General features: G+C 44.0%; 2 protein-coding genes across 2 annotated transcripts; both read right to left on the reverse strand.

Moving 5' to 3' along the window:
• Positions 1–2,198: 2,198 nt before the first annotated feature.
• Positions 2,199–5,411, reverse strand: LOC117710326 (olfactory receptor 1N2-like; the record flags this gene model as incomplete). Its single annotated transcript, XM_034505062.1, has 2 exons — positions 2,199–2,985; positions 5,401–5,411. Coding segments are annotated over 2 exons (798 nt in total), but the record flags the coding sequence as incomplete, so codon positions are not given.
• A 2,572-nt stretch (positions 5,412–7,983) lies between these two features.
• LOC117711815 (olfactory receptor 1D2-like) lies at positions 7,984–16,405 on the reverse strand. Its single transcript, XM_076935246.1, has 2 exons — positions 16,299–16,405; positions 7,984–11,659 (listed from the first exon to the last, which is right to left on the reverse strand). Exon 2 carries the CDS (start codon positions 11,638–11,640, stop codon positions 10,699–10,701), a length of 942 nt encoding a protein of 313 aa, XP_076791361.1. The 5' UTR covers positions 11,641–11,659; positions 16,299–16,405; the 3' UTR covers positions 7,984–10,698.
• Between the last annotated feature and the right edge of the window lie 228 nt (positions 16,406–16,633).

Here is a 16,633-nt window from a genome sequence, read left to right on the forward strand (position 1 = left end):
ACACGTGCACACACACATGCACATGAACATGAGAGAGAGAGAGAGAGAGAGAGAGAGAGAGAGAGAGAGAGAACAGTCTGAAAAGCCATCTCCAACAGACTACAGTGCCAAGAGCTATCTACAGAGAGCTGTCTAGATAGCCATCTCCAGCAGAACATAGGCTGCCAGCTTGGACCCCCGATTGACCTCAAGTCATTTGTTTTCCTTGTTTCCAGACACCCCTTCTCGCAGAACCCAGACCTAGCCTTGGCACAACACCCAACAGCTCTCTCTCTCTCTCCTCTCTCTCTCTCTCTCTCTCTCTCTCTGTCTGTCTGTCTGTCTCCGTGTGTCTCTGTTTCTGTGTGTATGTATGTCTCTGTCTCTCTCTGTGTGTATGTGTGTGTCTGTCTCTGTCTTTCTCTCTGTGTGTCTGTCTCTCTGTGTGTCTGTCTCTCTATATCTTTCTGTCTCTGTCTCTGTGAGTGTGCATGTGTGCGTGCATGTGCGTGTGCGTGTGCATGTACATGTGTGCAGTGTCTAAGAACATGGATCAGGAACTGAGGCAGGACTCAATGACCTGCAGTACCAAAAATAGACACCAGGGGAGGAAGAGACCACCTGCTTCAGAAAAAAAGGGGAAGGACTATTTTCCCTCTTCTTGGTCTCAACAGGCTCTCTCTAAGTAGCCTAAAAACTCACCTTGCTGGACTTTGTATTTTCAGTGGTCCTCCTGCCTCAGCCTCCCAAGCACTGGGATTATACCCTACCCTTTAATTATGAATCTGTATGACACAAACCAAGAGTCAACACACAAACAAGACTCAACACACCTTCAGAAAAGACTGAGAAATATAAAAGGCATCATCCTGAGTGAGTTGTGGTGAAGGAGTTTCCTTTCTCATCACTCAGGAGCCTGAGGCAGGAGGACCACTAGTTTTAGGTTAACTTGGGTTATATACCTAGATAGCATCTCAAAAAAGGAATTAATTTAAACTTGCTGTTTTAATATCATGTTGTTGTTTTACTAGAATGCTTGATTACTTCTTTTGTTTATTTAAAACATAGTGCTGTAGTTTGACATTAGCAAAATAATAATAATAATGATAATAATAATAATGAGCAAAATTGAACACTATGATTTTTTTTCTACAGAGAAGAAATCAGGACATAATATTTATTCCTTTAAAAATAAGTTGGTCTCAGGAGCTCTTATGAGCACTTGCTGCTCTTCCAGAGGATCCAAGATCATTTCTCAGTTCCCAAGTCAGGCAGTTTACAAACACTTGAAACTCTAGCTCCAGGAGATGCAATACACTCTTTTGACCTCCTTGGGCACTTGTACAATTAGGGCTGTCAAAAGCTGTCCCAAAAGCCATGAGTTCTTTTCTTACGTTTTTAGTTTGGTCTAAATGTCCTTCACTCAGGGATGAGACTGAGGGGCTCAAACTTAAGAGTGTAAGGTCCCATCTGAGGCTTATGTTTTCACACACAGTCTAGAGGGTGTCCACCTCTAAAACATGTTTGCACTCCTGAGAGCAGGGGAGCTTCAAGCTTGTTACCATGGCAAGACAAGATTGGGTGTGGCCAGCCTGCTCCCTGCTTGTTGTCTGACCCTTCCTTTCCTCTCTAAGGGGATTCCTGCTCCATGTTGAACTGCAAGAAGTCTAACTCTAACCAATAAAAGGCTGGATAATTGCAGTAATGACCAAAGCAGCAGCTGTCTCCCACAGGCCTCTCTGAGGTCCACTGCCATGTGGCCAAAGGGTGGCAAGCAAGTGCATCCCAGAAATCCCTTGAAAAGCCCTCTTTGCCCCTCTTCTCCTCACCTGAGATGTTACAAGATGGCTGGTACCTCAGCAGCCACCTTGGAAACATTGGGATCAGTGTGTGTTCCTGGGAGCCTGGGGGAGAGGCCTGGATGGGACCTCATTTCTAGCTTTGCATTTTCTATTCTGGATTTCATCATGGAAATAATGATACTTACACACTCTTGTAATTTTTAAACTAAATATAACGAGGACATTTTGTTTCTCGGAGCTGAGATTCAAGTGTCTCTTCTGGTAATAGTGAAATTCTATTCTAATTTCTGCATGTTCTTTCTTTTCAAAGGGTAGTCTGAGTGGCTTATCAGGAGGAGACAGTAGAGGTGACATCCAAGGTCAGGCCCCATGTCTTTCTATCTTGAACACCCTGGCAGCAAGCTGATATGCACAATGCTAAAAGAACTTTGAGGCCCTGATGAGGAGCCTTGTCACTGTCTCCTTCATGTCCTTGTTCCTCAGGCTGTAAATAAAGGGGTTCAACATGGGGGTAACCACAGCAAACATGATGGTGGCTACCGTGTCCTGGGTGGAAAAGGAGTCTGGAGGTCGTATATATATCCCCAGAACTGTCCCATAGAACAGGATGACCACAGACAAGTGAGAGCTACATGTGGAAAATGCCTTGTGCCTGCCCTTGGCAGAGGGTATCTGGAAGACTGCCACAGTGATTCTGACATAAGAGACCACAATGAGAATGCAGGGGGCCACAAAGAAGATGACAGCTCCCAGGAAGACATGTTGATTGATGTGTGTGTCTGAACAGGCCAACTTCATGAGCAGGTAAGGATCACAGTAGAAGTGAGAGATCTCTGGAATCGAGGAGCAGAAGGTCAGTCTGCTCATGAGGAGCGTGTGCACCAGAGAGATGAGGCCAGAGCATATCCATACAATGGCTGCCAGCCCCACACAGAGCTGGGCGGTAATGATGGTGTGGTATTGTAGTGGATAGCAAATAGCCACGAATCTGTCCAGGGCCATGGCAGCCAACAAAAAGGTGTTTACATTGGCAAAGGAAATTAGAAAGTACATCTGAGTCAGGCAATGTGCATAAGAGATAGTGCCTGGTCCAGACATGTGGCTAGCCAGAAACCTGGGGATGAGATTGGTGGTGAAGCAGATGTCAACAAAGGAAAGGTTGGCAAGGAAGAAGTACATGGGGGTGTGCAAGCGGGGGTCAGAGCTCCAGGGGATCCAGTGCTGTTTTCTGGCCTCCAGACATACCTGCCTAATCATTCTTCTCCCACACAAGTTTTTTTAAATCAAAATTAAAATAAAATTGACGTTTAAATCATTAGATGAAGTCTCACATAGTTTGAATTGAGAGCCTGACAGTGGTCAGCCATGGCCAATGTTGGCAAGTCTAAGGTCTATAGGGGTTTCTTATGTGATACCGTGAAAGAGGATGGCATGTATAGACACCAAGTAACAGAGACTGTGACTACTGAGATCAGAGGTGAGTAACCTGTTTTCTCCCAGGCAGACCTCACTTCAATGTGTATTTCTATGATCTTGTTTCTGGAATGTTCCCCGAAGCCTTTTATGTTGTTGTGCTTTCCAGGGTGATCTTCTGGGAAGTGGTGAAAATTTGAAGAAGTAGGGTATGGGCCAGGAGCCACATCTGGACTGGTTAAGAGCACTGGCCTCTCTTGGCAGCTCAGAATATGTACTCCCAGTTTTAGTGGATATGGCTCCCCCTGTTGGCCTCCATTAGTATTTCCAAAGGTGTGCACTTCATATATGACTGGCAAAACACTCATATACACAAATATAGATAGGTGTGATAGATAGATAGATAGATAGATAGATAGATAGATAGATAGATAAGAGGTAATAGATAAGTAGATAGATGATAGGTAGATAAATAATAAATGATAGGTAGTTGATAGATGATATATAATAAATAGATAGGTATATGATAGATAGATTATAGATAGATAGATAGATAGATAGATAGATAGATAGATAGATGGATAGACAGATAGTTCTTCTTGCTACTGACTCGTGTCCTTAAGGGTACCCCAGCCCATCCTCTCTACACTTTCTCGTTGTGGCCAATCCATACACGGCTTTATTACATCACAAACTTCCCCCTGCATATGCTGCCTCACCATTGGCCACAAACAAAGGAGCCAGTTGATTCTGGAGCAAAACTCTCTAAAACAGTGAGCTCACATCAACCTTGCATCTCTGTAAGTTGACTGCCTCAGATATAAGTTACAGCAGTGGAAGCTGGTGAATACAGATTTTTAATGTTCTGCAAAAATATTTCACACAGCTTACAGTTAAAAATTCATAGGAAATCTGGATTTCTGACTCTTGGGAAATCTTAGCCTGAATGACAAATATCCACTCATTATCATACAGCATCAGTCAGTCAGGGAAATGGAAAAGTTAGTCAGTGGAAAACCTCTATGCTTTAGAAAATGCCCTGTGACAGCTCCCTATGCTGAGATCCTTTGTGTCCCTTAGGAGCCTTCCTCTGTAGTATGTTTATAAACCCTCAGTGGACTGGGAGGCACAGCAGAGATAGGGGACTCTCCAGGCAGCAGAGAAAACATTCTCTGCTCCAGGCAGTCAGTTGTGATCACCATGGTCCCCTGCTAATCTGGCCCTGGACTCATTGGGGGAAATGTCCACAGTGTACCCACTTCCTGCCTGTTACCTGTTCTAGGATCTGCCTGGTGCTCTGGGTGGTGGAGACTCTGAAGCAGTTCCAAAAGCTGAGATGGAAACAGAGCTCTGTCTCTTACAAAAAGGCACTGTTAGATCGAGACCATTCGAAACAGAAGCAAAATGTAAGAGATTCTTGGTGTTTTGGAATTTTTGTTGTTGTTCTTTTTGCTTGTTTTTTTTGTTTTTTGACACAAGGTATGATGTAGCCCAGGGTGGCTTTGAACTTGCTAAATCACTGAAGATGAACCTGAATGCCTGAACTCTGCCTCCACCTCCTGGTCCTGAGATAGCAGCCATCACAGAGTGTGAATTCTTTTTTTTCCCACTTGTGTCTTTTCTTTTTAAAGACTTATTTATTTAATGCATGTGAGTATACTGTAGCTGTCTTCAGATAGAAGAGGTCATCGGATCCCATTACAGATGGTTGTGAGCCACCATGTGGTTGCTGGGAATTGAACTCAGGACCTCTGGAAGAGCAGTCAGCATTCTTCTGGCCTCCATGAGTTCTTTACACAGGTGTGTACTATCATCTATGACTGGCAAAACACTCGTACACAAAAATATGGATAAATATGATAGATAGATGATAGATAGATAGATAGATAGATAGATAGATAGATGAGAAATGAGTGGTAATAGATAAGTAGACAATAGGTAGATAGATACATAGAATGGCAGATGATAGGTAGTTGATTGATAGATAGATGATAGGTAATCGATAGGTAGATGATAGATGATAGATAGGTAGGTAAATAGATGATAGATAGGTAAATGATTGATAGGTGATAGATAGCAAGATAAAGAGATGGATAAAGTGATGATAGGTAGATGATAGGTTTATATATAGGTGAATAGATTATATATAAATGATAGATGATAGGTAGATGTTGGATATGTAGGTAGATCAATAGATGATAGGTACATGATAGATAGATAGATAGATAGATAGATAGATAGATAGATAGATAGATCTATCTATCTTCTGGCTATTGGGTTGTGTGTTTGAGGGGATCCCAGTCCATCCTCTCTCCAATTTCTTGTCCCGGCCAAAACATACACAACTTTGTTACATCACATACTTCTACCTGCATGTGCTGCCTCACCATAGGCCACAAACAAAGGAGCCAGTTGATTCTGGAGCAAAACTCTCTAAAACCGTGAGCTCACATCAACCTTGCATCTTTGTAAGTTGACTGCCTCACATATAAGTTACAGCAATGGTGGCTGGTGGATACAGATTTTTAATGTTCTGCAAAATATTTCACACAGCTTATAGTTAAAAATTCATAGGAAATCTGGATTTCTGACTCTTAGGAAATCTTAGCCTGAATGACAAACATCCACTCATTATCATACAGTGTCAGTCAGTCAGGGAAACGGAAAAGCTAGTCAGTGGAAAACCTCTATGCTTCAGAAAATGCCCTGTGACAGCTCCCTATGCTGAGATCCTTTGTGTCCCTTAGGAGCCTTTCTCTGTAGTAAGTTTATAAACCCTCAGTAGACTAGGAGGCACAGCAGAGATAGGGGACTCTCCAGGCAGCAGAGAAAACATTCTCTGCTCCAGGAAGTCGGTTGTGATCACCATGGTCCCCTGCTAATCTGGCCCTGGACTCATTGGGGGAAATGTCCACAGTGTACCCACTTCCTGCCTGTTACTCTGTCTAGGATCTGCCTGGTGCTCTGGGTGGTAGAGACTCTGAAGCAGTTCCAAAAGCTGAGATGGAAACAGAGCTCTGTCTCTTACAAAAAGGCACTGTTAGATCGAGACCATTCAAAACAGAAACAAAATGTAAGAGATTCTTGGTGTTTTGGAATTTTTGTTGTTCTTTTTTGCTTGTTTTTTTTGTATTTTTTTTTGACACAAGGTATGATATAGCCCAGGGTGGCTTTGAACTTGCTAAATCGCTGAAGACGAACTTGAATGCCTGAACTCTGCCTCCACCTCCTGGTCCTGAGATAGCAGCCATCACAGAGTGTGAATTTTTTTTCCCTTGTGTCTTTTCTTTTTAAAGATTTATTCATTTAATTTACGTGAGTACACTGTGTAGCTGTCTTCAGATACACCAGAAGAGGGCATCGGATCCCATTACAGATGGTGTGAGCCACCATGTGGTTGCTGGGAATTGAGCTCAGGACTTCTGGAAGAGCAGTCAGTGTTCTTAACCACTGAGCCATATTTCCAGCCCCCAGAGTTTGAATTCTTAAAGAACACCTTTTACCTGAATTCAGGTTCAAAGTGAAACAACAGAAATGAGGGGTTCTTGTCCAGTTGCTCACTCAGTCACTGAGCAGGTGCACAGGAAGCGTGCTGTTTTGTCTCTTTCTGAACACCAGACAATCAGGACAAGACCCTGCCCTCTGGTAAAACCAATGTGTTCCAGAAAGCTCCAAAGAGATTCACAACTGACAAGTTTCAACAAGAGGAGGATGAGCAGGGCTGTACCTCAGTGAAGTGCTTGCCCAGTATCCATGAGGTCCCTGCTTTGAACCCTAGAAGAATGGGCTGGTCTGCAGCTCAGTAGAGCACTAGCCTAGCATTCTTGAAGTTCTGGCTTTGAATCCTACCGCAGCCCAAACCAGGAGTAAGTGGTGCAAACCTGTGATTCTAGCACTCTGCAGGTGGAAGCAGGAGGGTCAGAAGTTCAAGATCATCCTTGACCGTACAATTTGAGACCAGCCTAGGGGTATATAAAACCCTCTTTCAAAAATGCATTTATATATACACACATACACACAGGTAGAAAGACAGAAAGGAAGGGGAGAAAGAGGAAGGAAGAAGGAAGAATAAGACAAGGAAGGGTGATTGAGATGTATCAATAATTATTAAGAGTCTCAGGTAAATGGTGATTGGCTTATGGAAAATATTTGGAGAATATCACAAACAAAAAAAAAGTATTTCAAAATTTGAAAGGCAGTATTACCTACAGTCAATTAATAATCTCAAGAGAAACATTAGCACCCTTTCTAGTTGATCAGAACCTTGTACTCTGAGTGGAACACTCTCCTGCTCTCCACATCCCATCCTCTGCACTCTGCTACACAAGAAGAAATTAGGCCAGACAAAGACAGAGGAGGGTGGTGCTCCTGCCTCCACCCTGGCTCCTGTTTAATCTAGAAATGGAGCAGATGGCTCTTCTCTGTTTAGCCCTTTCACCCAGTCTGTGTGACAATAGTGAGAAACAAGGGGAGGGTGTGTTTACATGTCTGATTCCATCCTGGTAAATGGAAGTCAAGGGTTACAGCTAGCAGGCTGTCCCACACTATATTTGAACACAGGTCACTACCACACAGAACAGTAAGAACACAGTATGGAATATAAGGCTCTTCCCACACTGAGTAGAGTGTCGGTGTGACCAAGGGGGCAGTAACAGGAGACTTGGGTGGAGGGAGAGGCATCAAGAGGACCGAGGGGATAATTCAGTGGTTAAGTATTGTCCTTGTATGCACAAGCCAGTAGGCTGGAGTGTTAGCAGCACAGATGTTTATTAAATGAAAGCAAGGACAGAGAACATACAAGGTCTGACATGAAATAGAGCATGTGTTGAAAAACCGTGCTTTGTGCAAAATTTTCAGTTTACCTGGCATCATTGAGCCTTTGAGTTTTCACCAGCTCTGGCCAATTTTTCCACTTGGAAGTGCCTTTCTCCTCCACCAGACCATCTCCTCTTCTGTTACCATGTACATGTCTCTGTCCGTAAATTTATATTAGGACATAGGAACCTGAAAAAACCAGGCTCAAGATCCCAGTCCATTCCTATAGCATGCTGGCCCCAGACCTAGGTGTCATAGGTGACAGAACAACTCCCAATTCCAACTCACCTTAACCAACTGCCTGAGCTGGTCTGAATTCCTTTCCCTAGATTCTGGCCATGGCACCCTCTTGTCTCATCTTAACCAACTGCCTGAGCTGGTCTGAATTCCTTTCCCTAGATTCTGGCCATGGCACCCTCTTGTCTCTCCGAGTCAAACTGATGTTCCATGACTGCTCACCTGAGCAGAGAAGTTTGACCTGGGTCCTAGGAGGTGACATGAATAGTTCTGTTTGCCAGCCCATAGAATCCTTTGCTGAAAGCTGACACTTCATCCACATGGCTTCCATTAGGGGTGGGATCCCCCAATCTCTCCAAAATGCTTTTCTTATTTTCTACTCAGATGTTCAAAGCCTCTATAGATTGGGACTTAAGGTGACACTGAGGTCTTATGCAGAGTGGTTTGAAGCACACTTTATAAAGTCATTGTGCAGAAGACAAAGTAAATCTTGGAGAACATTTGGAGTGTGGAATCTCTAGTTACTTGGGTGAGTGTGTACATAACAGGATCACTGCACCACTTCCGGGGATGTTAAAACACGTTTTCTACCTTTTTTTTGTTTTGTTTTTTGTTTTGTTTTTTTTGTTTTTTCGAGACAGGGTTTCTCTGTGTAGCCCTGGCTGTCCTGGAACTCACTCTGTAGACCAGGCTGGCCTCGAACTCAGAAATCTGCCTGCCTCTGCCTCCCAAGTGCTGGGATTAAAGGCGTGCGCCACCACCGCCCATTTTCTACTTGTTATAGAGTTGTTGAGGCTTACTGCTTTCAAGCCACTCTGAAACAACATCCAAGATATTATCTAGACAACTAAAATATATCAAGAATTCCCCCATCAACTCCTTACCTTCTTCACCCCTGACTGTTGCCTGCATGACAGCATGTGCTATTAACCTGTGAGCAATGAAGGTAAAAGCTGACCAATGATGGCTGCCTCTGTGTAGGTGGCAGCCCCCTGTGTTCTCTTTCCTCTGTGGTGAGGGTGTTGTACCTGGGCTCCTGGAGGAACAGTTTCCCTCCTCTGGGCTGGAACATGCTTTCATCTCATGCCTGTGGGTTGTTTTGTGATGTCTAGAAGTGAGAGAACCCCCAAAGTGCCTTATTACAGGTGACTCAGGAGGGAGTTTGCCTGCTTCCTCTGACTCCCTAAGGACTTACAAAGGAAGGTGAAGATTGTCCCTACTGCAGGTCAATGGTGCATTCAAAGTGAAGAACTTTTAAAGATAATTCAAGTCTCAGAGGGATGGGACCCCTGTAGAGTCACTAAAGATGTTGGCCATGTGCTTTCTAAATATTCTGTGCTTGTATATATACACTCTTATCTAAGGATGAGGAGAGACATGGAGAATACAGATCCTAACTGGCAATGGACCTTACTAGTCTGTATTTAGAATACATTTGTTTGAAGTTGGGTGAAATGGCCAAAATGAAGTGTTGGGAGATTTTGCTGACACCCAACAGCTAGGGTATTTTGAGGGAGTGGGGCAGGGTCACTGGACTGGGTCCAGCTCTTCATCAGCGTTTCTTCTTACTGCTATGACAAAATGTCTGACAAAAGTAGCTTAAGGAAGGGTTTGTTCTGGTTCATGGTTTGAGAGGACACAATCACCATAGAGAAACACAATGATGGTGGCTGTATGCAGCATCTGGTCACGTTACAGCTACAGTCAGGAAGCAGAGTGAGAGGTGGATGCTGGTGCTCAGCTCACCTGGGATGGGGGTTCCCACATTCAGGATAGGTATCCCCTCAGTTAAACCCTTCTAGAAACAGCCCTGTAGACACGCCCAGAGGTTTGTTTCCATGTTGATCCTAAGTCTATAAAAACCGAAATTGAAGATGGACCATCACAGCATCTCAGCATTATCACTGCATCACAGCATTATCATAGCATCATCAGGCTAGATAATAGCAGTAATGACCAAAGCAGCAGATGTCTTCCACAGGCAGCTCTGAGTTCCACTGCCATGTGGCCAAAGGGTAGCAAACAAGGCTTCCCAGAAATCCCTTGAAAAGCCCTCTTTGCCCCTCCTCTCCTCACCTGGGATGTTACAAGATGGCTGGTATCTCAGCAGCCACCTTGGCAACATTGGGATCAGTGTGTGTTCCTGGGAGCCTGGGGGAGAGGCCTGGATGGGACCTCATTTCTAGCTTTGCATTTTCTATTCTGGATTTCATCATGGAAATAATGATTCTTATAAATTCTTATAGTTTTTAAACTAAATATAATGAGGATCTTCTGTTTCTCGGAGCTGAGATTCAAGTGTCTCTTCTGGTAATGGTGAAATTCTATTCTAATTTCGTTTCAAAGGGTAGTCTGGATGGCTTAGCAGGAAGAGACAGTAGAGGTGACATCCAAGGTCAGGCCCCATGTCTTTCTATCTTGGACACTCTGGCAGAAGCTGATATGCACAATGCTAAGAGGACTTTGAGCCCTTGTTGAGGAGCCTTGTCACTGTCTCCTTCATGTCCTTGTTCCTCAGGCTGTAAATGAAGGGGTTCAGCATGGGGGTAACCACAGTATACGTGATGGTGGCTACCGTGTCCTGGGTGGAAAAGGAGTCTGGAGGTTGTATATATATCCCCAGAACTGTCCCATAGAACAGGATGACCACAGACAAGTGTGAGCTACATGTGGAAAATGCCTTGTGCCTGCCCTTGGCAGAGGGTATCTGGAAGACTGCCACAGTGATTCTGACATAAGAGACCACAATGAGAATGCAGGGGGCCACAAAGAGGACCACAGCTCCCAGGAAGACATGTTGATTGATGTGTGTGTCTGAACAGGCCAACTTCATGAGCAGGTAAGCATCACAGTAGAAGTGAGAGATCTCTGGAATTGAGGAGCAGAAGGTCAGTCTGCTCATGAGGAGTGTGTGCACCAGAGAGATGAGGCCAGAGCATATCCATACAATGGCTGCCAGCCCCACACAGAGCTGGGGGGTAATAATGGTGTGGTATTGTAGTGGATAACAAATAGCCACGAATCTGTCCAGGGCCATGGCGGCCAGCAGAAAGGTATCCACATTGGCAAAGGAAATTAGAAAGTACATCTGAGTCAAGCAGTGTGCATAAGAGATGGTGCCTGTTCCAGACACATGGCTGGCCAGGAGCCTGGGGATGAGATTGGTGGTGAAGCAGATGTCAACGAAGGAAAGGTTGGCAAGGAAGAAGTACATGGGGGTGTGCAAGCAGGGGTCAGAGCTGATGGCCAGGAAGATGAGTGTGTTCCCAGTCATCGTGACCAGGTACATGCACAGGAACAACCAGAAGAGGATTTGTTGCTGCTGTGGGTCATTAGTAATGCCAAGCAGAAGAAACTTGGTGACTCCAGTCTCATTCTCTCTCCCCTGGGACATCTTCCAGAGGCTCAGGCTCCTGTAGGGGATATGCCAGACACCGCAACTCACTGTGTGTTCAGAATCAAGTCATAGCTCAGATGTAGGAGTTTTCTACCAGAACTGTGTGTGTGTGACTCTGTGTGTGTGTGTGTGTGTGTGTGTGTGTGTGTTTTACAGGAGAACTATAAGGACTCATTTCTCTTCCTCCACCATTGGTTCTAGGGATGCAACTCAGGTGAGTAAACTTGAATAGTTTTCTATAAACTTGACACAAGCCGGGGTCATAGGAAAGGAGAGAGCTGCAAGTGAGAAAACTCATCTATAAGATCAGGCTGTAGTCAGTTATGTAGGGTACTTTTTAAATTAATGTTTGATGGGGTTTGAATGGCATTGTGGGTGATAGCATCCCTGGGCTAGTGATCCTGGGTTTCATAAGAAAGCAGGCTGAGCAAGTGAAGGAAAGCAAGCCAGAAAGCAGCACCCTTCCATGACATCAGCTCCTGCTTCCAGGTTCCTGCACTGTTTGGGTTCCTGTCCTGAATTCCTCCAATTTTGAACAGTGATCTTGAAGTCTAAGCCAAATAAGCCTTTACCTCCCCAAGTTGCATTGGTCAGGGTGTTTCATTACAGAAATAGTAACCCTAACTATGGCAGGTGCAGAAGCCATGATGGGTTGCTGCTAACTGGCTTCGTCAACCTGCTTCCTTGTAGACCCAGCCACCTGCTCAGGGATGGCCCCACCTACAATGGACTAGGCCCTCCCCATCTAACATTAATTATAACACACAGCCATGACTACCTTTTGAGTCATGTAGCTGCCCCATATCTGTGCAGCTTCAATCAGGTGTTCCTGCTTATAAAATATCCTTGATTACATCTCTATGCAAATTTGTTTGTTCATTGAGTCATTTATGAAGTGTTTTCCTTATGAGGCTATGTAGTCCCCAGAACAGAGACATGTCTGTCTTAGACAATGCTCAGTGCCAGGAACAATGCCTGGTACATAGTAGGTGCCCAGAAAGTAGTCAAAGAAAAGAATGTTAACAAAGGCCTTGCACACTAAAATCTAGCAACATAAAAATGCAGCTGCAGCAGAAATGTCTGGTTGTAATTAAGCAATCCATTCAAGAAATAAAAGTGAGGAGCCTTTAGAGATTGTTCAGTGGTTAAGCATACTTGCGTGTCTTTCAAAGGACTGGAGTACAGTTCCCAGCACCTAATGCAGGAGGTTCAAAACTGTTTGTATCTCCAGCTCCAGGGGATCCAGTGCTGTTTTCTGGCCTCCAGACATACCTGCCTAATCATTCTTCTCCCACACAAGTTTTTTTAAATCAAAATTAAAATAAAATTGACGTTTAAATCATTAGATGAAGTCTCACATAGTTTGAATTGAGAGCCTGACAGTGGTCAGCCATGGCCAATGTTGGCAAGTCTAAGGTCTATAAGGGTTTCTTATGTGATACCGTGAAAGAGGATGGCATGTATAGACACCAAGTAACAGAGACTGTGACTACTGAGATCAGAGGTGAGTAACCTGTTTTCTCCCAGGCAGACCTCACTTCAATGTGTATTTCTATGATCTTGTTTCTGGAATGTTCCCCGAAGCCTTTTATGTTGTTGTGCTTTCCAGGGTGATCTTCTGGGAAGTGGTGAAAATTTGAAGAAGTAGGGTATGGGCCAGGAGCCACATCTGGACTGGTTAAGAGCACTGGCCTCTCTTGGCAGCTCAGAATATGTACTCCCAGTTTTAGTGGATATGGCTCCCCCTGTTGGCCTCCATTAGTATTTCCAAAGGTGTGCACTTCATATATGACTGGCAAAACACTCATATACACAAATATAGATAGGTGTGATAGATAGATAGATAGATAGATAGATAGATAGATAGATAGATAGATAGATAAGAGGTAATAGATAAGTAGATAGATGATAGGTAGATAAATAATAAATGATAGGTAGTTGATAGATGATATATAATAAATAGATAGGTATATGATAGATAGATTATAGATAGATAGATAGATAGATAGATAGATAGATAGATAGATAGATAGATAGACAGATAGTTCTTCTTGCTACTGACTCGTGTCCTTAAGGGTACCCCAGCCCATCCTCTCTACACTTTCTCGTTGTGGCCAATCCATACACGGCTTTATTACATCACAAACTTCCCCCTGCATATGCTGCCTCACCATTGGCCACAAACAAAGGAGCCAGTTGATTCTGGAGCAAAACTCTCTAAAACAGTGAGCTCACATCAACCTTGCATCTCTGTAAGTTGACTGCCTCAGATATAAGTTACAGCAGTGGAAGCTGGTGAATACAGATTTTTAATGTTCTGCAAAAATATTTCACACAGCTTACAGTTAAAAATTCATAGGAAATCTGGATTTCTGACTCTTGGGAAATCTTAGCCTGAATGACAAATATCCACTCATTATCATACAGCATCAGTCAGTCAGGGAAATGGAAAAGTTAGTCAGTGGAAAACCTCTATGCTTTAGAAAATGCCCTGTGACAGCTCCCTATGCTGAGATCCTTTGTGTCCCTTAGGAGCCTTCCTCTGTAGTATGTTTATAAACCCTCAGTGGACTGGGAGGCACAGCAGAGATAGGGGACTCTCCAGGCAGCAGAGAAAACATTCTCTGCTCCAGGCAGTCAGTTGTGATCACCATGGTCCCCTGCTAATCTGGCCCTGGACTCATTGGGGGAAATGTCCACAGTGTACCCACTTCCTGCCTGTTACCTGTTCTAGGATCTGCCTGGTGCTCTGGGTGGTGGAGACTCTGAAGCAGTTCCAAAAGCTGAGATGGAAACAGAGCTCTGTCTCTTACAAAAAGGCACTGTTAGATCGAGACCATTCGAAACAGAAGCAAAATGTAAGAGATTCTTGGTGTTTTGGAATTTTTGTTGTTGTTCTTTTTGCTTGTTTTTTTTGTTTTTTGACACAAGGTATGATGTAGCCCAGGGTGGCTTTGAACTTGCTAAATCACTGAAGATGAACCTGAATGCCTGAACTCTGCCTCCACCTCCTGGTCCTGAGATAGCAGCCATCACAGAGTGTGAATTCTTTTTTTTCCCACTTGTGTCTTTTCTTTTTAAAGACTTATTTATTTAATGCATGTGAGTATACTGTAGCTGTCTTCAGATAGAAGAGGTCATCGGATCCCATTACAGATGGTTGTGAGCCACCATGTGGTTGCTGGGAATTGAACTCAGGACCTCTGGAAGAGCAGTCAGCATTCTTAACCACTAAGCCATCTTTCCAGCCCCCAGAGTTTGAATTCTTAAAGAACACCTTTTACTTGAATTCAGGTTCAAAGTGAAACAACAGAAATGAGGGGTTCGTGTCCAGTTGCTCACTCAGTCACTGAGCAGGTGCATAGGAAGAGTGCTGTTTGGTCCTTGTCAGAACACCAAAACAATCAGGACCAGACCCTGGTCTCTGGTAATACCAATGTGTTCCAGAAAGCTCCAAAGAGATTCACAACTGACAAGTTTCAACGGGAGGAGGATGAGCAGGGCTGTACCTCAGTGAAGTGCTTGCCCAGTATCCATGAGGTCCCTGCTTTGAACCCTAGAAGAATGGGCTGGTCTGCAGCTCAGTAGAGCACTAGCCTAGCATTCTTGAAGTTCTGGCTTTGAATCCTACCGCAGCCCAAACCAGGAGTAAGTGGTGCAAACCTGTGATTCCAGTACTCTGCAGGTGGAGGCAGGAGGGTCAGAAGTTCAAGATCATCCTTGACCATACAATTTGAGACCAGCCTAGGGGTATATAAAACCCTCTTTCAAAAATGCATTTATATATACACACATACACACAGGTAGAAAGACAGGAAGGAAGGGGAGAAAGAGGAAGGAAGAAGGAAGAATAAGACAAGGAAGGGTGATTGAGATGTATCAAAAGTTATTAAGAGTCTTAGGAACATGGTGATTGTCTTATAGGGAACATATATAAAGAATATCATACAATAAAAATCAATTTAAAAATATCATCTTTGAATGGCAGTATTATGTAACATCATTTAAAAATCTCAAGAGAAACATTAGCACCCTTTCTAGTTGATCAGAACCTTGTACTCTGAGTGGAACCCTCTCCTGCTCTCCACATCCCATCCTCTGCACTCTGCTACACAAGAGGAAATTAGGCCAGACAAAGACAGAGGAGGGTGGTGCTCCTGCCTCCACCCTGGCTGCTGTTTAATCTAGAAATGGAGCACATGGCTCTTCTCTGTTTAGCCCTTACACACAGACTGTGTGACAATGGTGAGAAACAAGGGGAGGGTGTGTTTACAACGTCTGACTTCATCCTGGTAAATGGAAGTCAAAAGTTACAGCTAGCAGGCTGTCCTACACTATATTTGAACACAGGTCACTACCACACAGAACAGTAAGAACACAGTATGAAATATCAGGCTCTCCCCACACTGTGTAGAGTCTCAATGTGACCAAGGGACAGTAACAGGAGAGTAGGGTGGAGGGAGAGGCATCAAGAGGACCGAGGGGATAATTCAGTGGTTAAGTATTGTCCTTGAATGCACAAGGCACTGGGTTGGAGTATTAGCAGCACAGAAGTTTATTAAATGAAAGAAAGCAAGGAGAGAGAACACACCAGGGTTGACATGAAATAGAACATGCTCTAAAAAACCATTCTTTGGGCAAAATTTTCAGTTTACCTGGCATCATTGAGCCTTTGAGTTTTCACCAGCTCTGGCCAATTGTCCCACTTGGAAGTGCCTTTCTCCTCCACCAGATCATCTCCTCTTCTGATACCATGTACATGTCTCTGTCCATAATTTTATATAAGGACATAGGAACATAGAAAACCAGGCTTAAGATCCCAGTCCATTCCTGTAGCATGCTGGCTGGCCCCAGACATAGGTGTCATAGGTGACAGAACAACTCCCAATTCCAACTACGCTCATCTTAACCAACTGCCTAAGTGGGTCTGAATTCCTTTCCCTAGATTCTGGCCATGGCACTCTCTTGTCTCTCTCAGTCAAACTGATGT

The sequence above is a fragment of the Arvicanthis niloticus genome, chromosome 6, assembly GCF_011762505.2.
Source record: "Arvicanthis niloticus isolate mArvNil1 chromosome 6, mArvNil1.pat.X, whole genome shotgun sequence".
Lineage (NCBI taxonomy): Eukaryota > Metazoa > Chordata > Mammalia > Rodentia > Muridae > Arvicanthis > Arvicanthis niloticus.

Coding starts and splice junctions, on each gene's coding strand:
- LOC117711815 (XM_076935246.1), bottom strand. CDS start 11,640: ATGTCCCAGGGGAGAGAGAATGAGACTGGAGTCACCAAGTTTCTTCTG.